The following is a 10,850-nucleotide window of genomic DNA, read 5'->3' on the forward strand; positions in this document are numbered from 1 at the left end:
TTTACACCTCCCTGAACTTACAGTCATGATCCTTTTCTGTCTGACCATGCATTAAGGTATAGTCCACGTGTCAAGTAGTTCCCCGTTTTACTTTCTGAATTTTTGACATCGCTCTCTGAAAAATTTCCTGCACAGATGACATTCCAAGTGGTAAATAGTTAAAACCCCAATATCATCTGAATAGTATAACATAGTTAGCAATCCTGACTCTGGTTATCTGCCCATATCCACTGTTTATGTCTAGTTGAGTAAAGAACTTGTTTCTTGCTAATTTGGCTAAACTGTTGTTGACTGACAAAATTGGATGGATTTCTCTTTGAACTCCTTTATTTAACTGATCAGATGTACATACAATTTTAGTTCTTCACCTAGTTTAGGAACTGTTGCCAACCTTAAGTGCCATGTGTCAGTTCTGCTCCTGGTGATATGATTTCTTTTTACCATGTTATCTAACTTGAGATTTCATCTTTTCTAATAGTGTTTGAGAAATATTCTTTGGAGTGTACAGAGGATGAGCGTAGCATCTTCTTGCAATGTGGTATTTCTCCTACTCTCAGAAATTCATTTTGGAATTCTCTTCCACTTTTTTGGAGCACTGTATTCTCTATCTCTAAGAGACAGACCTAGAGAATTACATGTGTGTATACTTTATATTCAAGTGTCCCTATTCTTGAGTACATAGAGTGCTCACTGACTTCTCATCCTTTGTGGCAGTGTTTTGTAGTGAATTGTTCCATGAACCTGAAGATCTATAGTGCCTGAATCTTGCAGTTCCATGTTTGAAGGTGAAACATTCATTAACTTCAAATTTGACAGGCTGTCAGCCAGTATTGAAACAGCTGCCCATCAAGTTTGAACTTTGTTTTGAAACTCCTAAACCTTTAAGATGATCCAGAATCTCTGTTAAAAGATATCCAGATGGGTATATGAATAGGAATGGTTTAGAGGGATATGGGCCAAATGCCAGCAAATGGGACTAGTTCAGATTGGAATGTCGGGTCAGAGCAAATGAGTTGGACTGAAGGGTCTGTTTCCGAACTGCATGACTCTGACTGTGTTTCACCTCACCTAGAAATGCTGACTAATTTTTTTGGTCCTCATCCTTAATTTCTCGAACTGTTTTCTTTTCCATATGATTCCTATTTTTCTAGAAAGTCTCCCTTGGTGGGATATCTTCTCCAGTTCTGTGGCGAAGAAAGTACTGCTGCTTTCCAGTATTTCTTGGGTTATTATATCCCAGCTCAATTTCCCATATTGATAGCACTCAGCTTCTCCACAGGCTCTCACTGCATTGTGGTATTACTTTGATCCACACCTTGAATAACCTAAATATGGTCAATGCTGTTGTCCTGCTGTTTTGGCAAGCTTTTGGGAGGATGACGACATTACCTTTGGTCCCACACTTCTTACTGTTTCAGAAGAATCCACCATGTTTCCTCAAAGACAAAGCTGATTTTGGACCCAGGTCTCCATCTGAATAGCATTTTGGATTACCTTACCGAACACATGGTCCTCCTTAGACTGAAGGAAATATTACAATTTCTCATACTGACACCTACTACAGTGTAATCTCTAATTAATTTCAAGCTCCATACCAGAACATGTATAAATCTGTTAAAAATGCCTCAATTGATTGTCCCTGTCATTGAAATTGCCGGTTGATCTTTGCTGTTTCTATGATGAGAATTCACCTTGGGTAAACGTACAATTTGGGCAAAAACCAAAATATATGCTTTGAATTCCACAGCACTTTCTTCCATGCTATGTTTCAGCAGGGCATCATCTGCTATTGGACCTACAACAGCCTAGGAAAATATGTAGATTTGGTGTCATTGCTCCTTTGTCTGCAAATCTAATGCTGTTCTGCAGCACTGTAACTGTCATTTCCACAGCTCCAAAATTTTATCCTCATTATGGCTCTATTGTGTTGTTGAATTGAATTACGGCAATGGCAACGTCCCCACTGGAGCTGGTATCATGATCAACCACTGCGTCATGTTGACCTGGGAGAGGACCTAGATTCGTTCCTTCTTCTACTTCAAGTCTTCCGATTATACATGCTTGCGCTTCAGAATCCTGCTAATGTGTGGCTTTGGCTTCAAAGGCCTTTGAGGGTCTTTGCTACCATTCTGAGTCTTCTCACTCAGGTGCCTTGTCCTCAAAGTATTTCGAGTTTTTACCCCAGCCTTTGATATCTTTTTTTTCTCTGCAGCATCTCATGGGGTGTGATTTGATTTCAGAACCTGGCTCTGAAGGTTTCCAATACAGCCAACATGCTTTATGTTAACCTTGTTATTCGCATATTTACATACTTTTTAATATTTCTGGGCCTTTGAATGTCTACATGTACATTGTTAGAGACTGCTGACTTTACTAAGTTATCCCTGTTCTGGGTCATTCGCATCCCAGTTCATCTACTTACTGTAAGGAAAGTAAACTACAACAAATGCTGGAAATCTGGAATGAATATAGGCAATGCTGGAGAAACTCAGGAGGTCTGGCAGTATATGTGGTAACAGAAACAAAGTTAATGTTTAGAGTCTGGTGTAATTCTTATTCTGTCCAGCATTCTCACTATCTTCAGTACTGAAACACACATTTACCTATATTTAACCATTACGTGTGGCTGGATGGAGTTCGCTAGTGCAATGACTAAGGCCTCTCTCTTTACCATGCTTCTTATCTCTCTCTATTCTCCATCGCTGATATCTTACTAACATCATGCTTTCCACTATCATTTGTATATTCCATGATAATTCATCTCTCAGTTGGCAGGTGGACTGTTTCCAGTCTGAACGCTCCGTCTTTCTACTGAGAGTTGCAGGACTTTTTGCGTTCGGGCCCAAACACTGCCAGGCTCCCTGTTGCAGTCCCAATGCTTCCAGGCTCCGTACTCTTTCTGAAAGCTGTCAGTTTCGGCGTTGCTCTTGAATGCTGCCATATTTCATGCTCCAATCCGAATGCTGCTATGCTGTACCAAGTAAACGTAGCCAGATTCTGCATTTCAGTCTAAATGCTCCCCAAGTGCCACCTTACTCTTAGAACCTGCCAAACGCGCTCCACGTTCCTCCTGAGCTCAGCTAGGCTCTGTGCTGCAGATTGAACGCTGCCACACTCCCTCCTGAGCTCTGTTGTGGTCTGAACGCCGCAACACTCCACGTTTTGCTCTGCTCCAGTCCGCAGTTTGATACTTGCAGCGCCGCGCTGGCTCGCAACTTCCGTGTGTATCCCCCTCTCTCTCTTTCTCTGCCTTTTACCTCCCCCGCCCCCATAGCAGGGCAGGCAGTTCAGCGGCTTCCACCTCCGTGCATTGTGATAGGACAATATGTTCCTGCACTAAGAGCCGCTGCTAAGTACTTGTCTGGCCCCAAATAACATTTCCAAATTAGGAAGGCGAGTGGACTGCACCATTCCACTGTCAGCTAGCTTTCCCAGTACAGAGCAGATTGCACCTCCTGGGGTTTCATGTGAAAAATGAATTAATTGACTGGTACCAATTGTGACGGCAGAAACCTGGATGGTGCTTGGTGTGTTTTCTGAAGCGGGTTACCCGGTCTGCCTTGAGGGCTATACTTTCCCCTTGATCTTTGAATGAATGGTTGTTTCTCTCTCTCTCTGTGTGTGTTTGCTGGTGCTGCTGCCGCCGCCGAGTGCCCGGATGGTTATCAGCTGCAAACTGAGCCAAGGCTGAGCTGGGGAACTGAACCCAGCAAAACTGCAGCCGTAGCCCCAGCTGGAGAATGTCCCAGGCCGGCTGCCAGCAGAGTGAGAGACGTAGCAGTTTTCGTCCCCTCATTCTCAGGAACGGAGCAGGGGCTATGTGTGCAGCGTTAGGGGGAAACCTGCTTTAAAGCTGATGGCAAGCCGCTGGAAGCTGCCTCACCAAACGGCACCATGGCCACTCACTCCAGGTAGGTGACACCGAGCAGCTGCTGTGTTCTGCAGGGGGGAAATGTTTCTGTTTATTCCGGTTGTTACTGAACCTGTTCAAGTCAGTGCCGGGGGAAAGAAAAGAACTTAAGAAAAGAAAAGACTTAAAAATGTAAGCATCTGAAACTTGCTGTTTGAGCCACCTCCCAAAGTCAGAAAGGAAACGTTTAACTGGCATTCGTTACAGCCAAACACGAATCTGATTGAAAAGTTCTAAAAGTGTTTCTTTGGCTGGATGCTGAGTGAGTGACCCCGCCGCGATAAACAAACAATTCTATTGAATTGTTAATCTGATTTGCACATAATATAGTCGGCTGAAAGTGACTGGATCGACAATTCATTCACAATATTTTAGTTTGTTACTGTTGGAATAAAGCTATAATGATACCTTAACTCAGAATTATGCTTAAAAACTTTGGAATGCATTGGAATCTGGTTTAATCTGAAATTAGGTCTGTGCTTCGTGTGTACGTTTTGTACATTTCCTGAACCAGCTCAGAAATTGAGTGGCGTAATAGGTGTCTTTTTCAAGATGTTTGTTTTGATAAAGAGGATACCCTACTTTATTAGGGTTGACTTGATTTTGAGATTCGTTCAAATACAACTCTGCAGTGTCTGCACTTGTAGATTTCTACTACTTCAAAATCAACTTGTGCCAATTCTCCTTTAAAACGTGTTTGTAAATTATAGTCAAATTTAATTTTGTAGGCCTGATGAGTGATACATTTTGGAATATTTAGTCCAATAGAATACGACTTTGGGCTCCAGCTGAATTCCAATGTATTGCATAACATCCATACTATTTGTTACAGTTATCTGCCCCTTGACTGCCTCAGAGGATGTTTTAATATAATTTTTCTTTTTACACTTAGATTAATCTTGTTGCTATTTATCATCATTCCAATCTTTGTTGTTTTACTCCAAGGCTTTTCAAGCATTGCTCTCTTTAGTTTTGACATGTATTGACAAAAACATGGTCTCTCTTTATTAGTTAAGCCTATTTTTTTAAAGCCTTTAAAGCACTATGATTTTACCTGTTGACTGATTTCTTTTTAATGCTCATGAAGCAAGAATGTCAGTGTTAGAGGATGGACTGTTTTAGTCTGGATTGGCATCAAAACTGCAGAGGTATGCAATTTTCGTTTTCCTGAAGAACTGGGTTGAGACAATCCTAGTCCATTTTCAGTAAGACCCTTACTGTTGGCACAGAAAGGGGACTTCCCTGTCGCCCTGGGCTGGATTCCAATTGGAGTTCCAGAACGGAAAGAATAGTCTGGTAACCCACCGTGCTACCCAGACCCCTTCATATTTGCTCAACTGTCACTTTTCATCTAACAGATTCTCATTTTAATTGCTCCTTTTTGAAGTGATTTTTAATCATTGCTTTCAGGTGTAGTTAAGTAGCATTTGGTTTTTAACATGCCATTCAAAAAGCAGAAATTATTAGAACAATGGGTATTGCATTGCAAGCATTAACTTGTGTGCATGCAAGTTTTCCTGATGCTTCAGTGTCTAACTTGAACACTGTTAACTTTGCTGAATTAGCTGCTTTTAGTCAGGGCTGCAGTATGGCTAAAATTGTTCTTGTCGCTCTGCAGTGAAAGGAAGATCAGCTGGAATTTAAAACTCTGATCCTTATCTAGGGTCCTCTCCTGCAAAGTGCATGTCAGTATACGCACATGTCAGAAAAGGCAACAACTGATTCTTCAAGGCTGTCTGGGATATATTGGAGAGAAACTCTAAACAATTTGAGTGCTCAATGATAGATATAAAGAACTTTAATGAATGAATTATTCATAGATTTATCTATTTTATGTACTTCTAGCACTAATAGCTATAAAATATAATATTGACTTAAATTATTCACCTTAGTTTGCATTGTGAATATAGGCTTCTATGCTCACCTCTTCCTTTTTATTCCCTCCAAGAAGAAAGCAATTGACCTCAATAAGGACTGACAAACCAGTGAAACCTGGGAACTGAGTGGTAGTTGAGATGTTTCTCGATACGGATTGGATTGAAACCTTCTTTGACAAGAATTTGAAAGTTCTGTTAGTGCTACGAGTCACTTTTCCATGTTAAGTGTTAAGTCAGCAGTAAATGAAGCCAGACTATTGTGTCCACCTCATCAATAGCTGGCAAAGTACAGGCTTAAAATCGAGCAGGTGTGCGTAGAGCTGTTTGGATCACAAGCAGAGCCTAGGCCAAGGTATTTCCCCAAATTTTAAGGAAATGCTAATTTAGGGCTTTTGTTGTACTGATGAATTTGTCTTACTAATGAATTTAGAGCAAGACTGGCAGAGGCCTGACAGATTAAACCAGGCAATGGTTCATGACGAGGGAATCTGAAAGAAGAGTTTAATTTTGTCAACCAATCAGTAAAAGTTTTTTGTATTTTTCACTGCTCTATTGTTAAGCTATACTATATCCTACTCTGAACAAATTTCTATTCTTGTAGTGCTAAAACATTGTATGATGAGAAGAGGAAAACATTCTGACAAATTCATTTTGAGTATTAGAAGAATTTGCCTCTTGTTTTAAAACGCATTTTAAAAAAAATTAAAATTCAGCAGTGTACCAAAATGCATGTTGCCTGACTTGACCACATCCAACTCATCCAGTCTGTTCTGTCTGGGCTTTGTATTCCATATCCAACATGCTTAGTGCTCTAGAATTGCCCTTCATGTGAAAGACACCCAGAGTACAGAAAAGTAGCAAACTTTCAACATCTGCCTTAACTCCCAATCTTACTTGTAACAAGTGTGGAGCTCGGTGTTCAGCACCCTGACCATCCCTGCAATAACTTGTAAAATTCAGGAGTTCTTTATCACTCTGAATGCTATGTCTCACTGTTACAAGTTGTGTATCCAGGTGCCCAGACTCCAGTCTGTAGTAGTAAGTTGGTAACAGCCACTGATAGAAGTTATTATTGGTTAGAAAAATAATGTACTCAACATCAGAAAGACAGACTAGAACAAAGAACTGCACTTGCTGGAAATTTAAACACAAGCAGAAATTGCTGGAGAGACTCAGCAAGTCTGACAGTATCTGTGGAGGGAAAGCAAAGTTAATGTTTCTGGTCCAGTCCCAGTGACCCTTCCTCGAAAGAAGGGTTATTGGACCAGAAATGTCATTCTGCTTTCTCTCCTTAGATGATGCTGGACTTCCTGAGTTTCTCGAGTAATTTGAATCGAAAGGTTTTGTATCAAAATACAGATGTCATGGCCCAGAATGCTGGCATCTATCAGTATTGACAACGTAATGCTGCAGGTTGTTGATTGTTGTTAATTATGGAGCCATCAACATAAAGCTATTTGCCACATGATACTGGATGCAGTGAATTTCAGTAGCTGCAGCTGTTTTGCTCATGCTGAGTAAGAGAATGTAGAACAATAACAATCTAATTGAGGCTCCATGTCCTTGACTGCATTCCTCTAATAGCGGTGAGAGCTGGACAGCATATGCTAGGCAAGAGAAAAGGTTGAGCAGTTTCCTCCTTGACTGTCCCAGTTGCATCCGTTGTTTTTGGCGGGACAAGGTGAATTTGCCACTGGGTCACAATTTCCAAGGAGTCCTTACCTTTGCTACGAAGACAACACTGACAGTCAGTGATGACTGTGACCTCTGGAAGTTGACCATTTTGGGAGGGCATTGGAAGAGGGAAACATCTTATGAGATTGTACCCTGCCACAACAATGTACTCTGTTTCCTCAAGGACTCAATTTGACTAATTACTGAGCTGAGATTGAAGATAGTGCCCATCTCACCTTTTCAGGTTTTCGCAATTACCAGATACTTGTAGTATTGCATATATAAAGTAATATGCTGTGCTGTATATTTGTCTTTAAATCTCTGGATTAGGGGACCAGTTATATTGGATTGGAGAAACTATCATGTTTTTCAAGTTTCCAGCCCTTAGGAAAGGACCAAGACGTTTACAAGGGATGTTGGAAGTCAGGATGAAGCCTGACTGGACATTTTCCATGTGCTAGCCCAATGCTCATCTAATTAATTACCAAAGATTGGAGTTAAACTCCTATTTTATCATGTCAGCATGGCACCTACTGTTAGAATCACATGATAAAATTTGAGTCCATTGTACAGTGATGTGTCAAGACCAGTCCTAATGTTTTCTTAAAATTTTGAGCCAGGGATATTCTGAAGTCGGTACTGCCAGCAATACTAGCTAAGAGCAGAAAAAGAGTGAAAGACCAGGGATTTCATCTTTAATTTCTTGGAATAATCTAAATCCATTTAAAGGCTAAATGTTTAACCTGCTGGACTAGGGTATTTTGTATTTCTTCCTTTTTAATGGTAAAATGTAGACACCATATCCCAGTATAAAATTATTTTTTCAAAAGGGTTGCATAGTTAGTTGACAGTTTATAGAGATGAGTGTTAAAGCTGTTGCTGGGATTGGTATGGCTTAAGTTAATGCTGACTTCAGTATAATAGAAAAATGTTAAAGTTATGGCACCAGCAGTCCTGTTCCCTGTTGCTATGTCCAAGCTAGTTGTTTTTAACCAAGGTTTGGCAAATAATTGTGGCCTCGTGAATTTTTCCAAAAAAAAGTAAGACTATTAGTGGGAGATCTATAATCAATGCATTATGACGTGTCTGCATTTGAAAGTTAACCCTCAAGACATTTTGAAGTATTTAGATGAACATTTTAAATGCTTTAACATACAAGGCTACAAGCCAAGTGCTGGAAGATTAGAATTAGGATGATAGGTACTTGATGATCAGTGTGGACATGACGGGCTGAATGACCTTTTTAACCATGCTGTGGAACCTTGATAGTTTGTCTTCTAATCTAGGTGCTCACTGTCCAGTTTGGTGTTTAGCAGTACTTTTAAACTAAGACTGTTTAAAAATAATACTCACGTTTTTAGAATGTCTTATCATGTTGAAATTCTGAGAACACTTTCTGTAACAAATAATTTTGAAGAGGAATGATTTGTTTGGCACATGTTGCTTTATTACGGATATTGACAAAACATTGGTCCCAGAGTGTAATGAAACTCAGCAATACTGGTAAACACAAACTCGAATGCAGGCTGTAAGTTGAACTTTATTTCCCACCATAAACTAAAGATAACTTGAATATAATTCTGATGCAATGCTATTTTGACTCCAGCTCAGTTACAAGAAAGGTCCTTGACCTGAAACATTTCACTCTAATTTTCTCTCCTCCGATGCTGCCAGATTTGCTAGGTGTTTTCGTATTTGTTTTTTTTAAAAATAATTTTCATGTATTTATTTTATTTTCTTAAATTATCAATATTAACATACTAATGCTGACTAAGGATTGATAAGGAAAAGCTCTGTAATATGGTCTAAGGTACTTATTTTGTGAAAAATTGCAAGGCAAATCTCCTCATTGAAACACAAGTAACATCAACACAGCTTGTAGATTCAGCCTTTGATTATTACAGAAGGTAATAGAAGTAATTGTATTTTGATTATAAACATCAAATCCTGAATGTATAAAGTTCTAACTTTTGTTTTAGTGCAAAGTGGTTTTTACTTTGCTCGTTTTTTTAAAAATTTCATTAATATGTTCAAAATGATTTTTCCTGTACTTACACATCTCAGACTAGGAGCTGCAGTGTCCATTCCAGCCAGAATTTCCCATACTTATACCCCCTGATTAGGTATGAGATTCTTTGGCCCAGAAGATGATTTTGCTTATGCATAGTATGTATGCACTACTCCTTCCCCCATGAGGTGAATGTTAAAATGTTTAGCATGGGTAATGTTGCTCATATTTTTGGAAACATTTAACTTATTGGAATTTTTTAAAGTTTCCAAGAAGCCTCCCTTGACACTTCAACACCAAGCTGGTGTTGCTCATCATGTGGTGTCAAATGTCATTGTAAATACTATTCTCCCTCCTGGGCATGTGCTTGTGCTTCTTTGCAATCAAGGTTGCAACTTTAGTATCAAGCATCGCAGAAACCACTTTGCACCAAATCAAAAGGTAGTACTTTATAAACATACTCTATTTAATATTCAAGGGAATAATAAAAGTACAATTTATTATCTTGCCCTCCTGTAAAAACTAAAGGCTGAATCAACAGCCTACGTTGATACTACTTAATTGATTTGACGAAGAGATTTGCCTTGCAATATTTCATAAAACAAAGACCTTAGACTGTATGACTAAGCTTTTCCTTACCGATCCTATGTCACTATTTAAACAGAAGTTGCTGGAAAAGCTCAGCAGGTCTGGCAGCATCTGTGAAGAAAAAAAATCAGTTAATGTTTTGGGTCCACTGACCCTTCCTCAGAATGGATGGTAGCTGGGAAAATGTTGGTTTAAATTGCAGAAAATAGGGAGAGGGATGGGGTAGGGAGTAAATGATAGGATAGAGCGAGAAGAGCAGTTGAACAGACAAAGGAGTTGATAACTATCTGACTGGGAGGGTGAATAGTTGTTAATGGGGCCTGTTAGTGACTAACAGTAGGTGGTGTGCAATGGCAGGCTGTGTGATAACACGGCCTGGTGTGTGGGGTAGGGGGCTAGGACATGGGAGAGTTTAGGCCCTAAAATTATTGAACTCTATATGGAGTCTGGAGGGCTGCAGGGTCCCCATATGGAAAATGAGGTGTTGTTCTACTAGAGAATAACACAGTGTGGAGCTGGAGGAGCGGAGCAGGAAAGTTGATGTTTCGGGCTGTTATGTCTGACTCCAGCATCTGCAGTTCTTACTATCTCTGTTGTTCTTCCAGCTTGTGTTGAGCTTTGCTCGAATACTGCTATCCAACTGCCCTTCTCCTGTCTCTTCGGGATCTATCCTATCATTTACTCCCTACCCCATCCCCCTCCCTATTTTCTGCATACAAACCAACGTTTTCCCATTTTCTCAGGAAGGGTCACCAGACCTGAAACATTAACTGATTTTTTTTTGTCACAGATG

At 39.9% G+C, this 10,850-nt stretch overlaps 1 protein-coding gene across 1 annotated transcript in view; it reads left to right on the top strand.

Annotated features, from left to right (window-relative positions):
• The first annotated feature begins 311 nt into the window (after positions 1 to 311).
• The window catches only part of LOC109918418 (AF4/FMR2 family member 1-like), a 167,067-nt gene continuing 156,528 nt past the window's right edge, over positions 312 to 10,850 (top strand). Inside the window, exon 1 of the mRNA XM_048604209.1 lies at positions 312 to 3,911. Coding sequence (XP_048460166.1) covers positions 3,895 to 3,911 — 17 coding nt within the window. The 5' untranslated portion in view covers positions 312 to 3,894. The remainder of the gene's footprint in view (positions 3,912 to 10,850) is intronic.

The sequence above is a fragment of the Rhincodon typus genome, chromosome 1, assembly GCF_021869965.1.
Source record: "Rhincodon typus isolate 14 chromosome 1, sRhiTyp1.1, whole genome shotgun sequence".
Lineage (NCBI taxonomy): Eukaryota > Metazoa > Chordata > Chondrichthyes > Orectolobiformes > Rhincodontidae > Rhincodon > Rhincodon typus.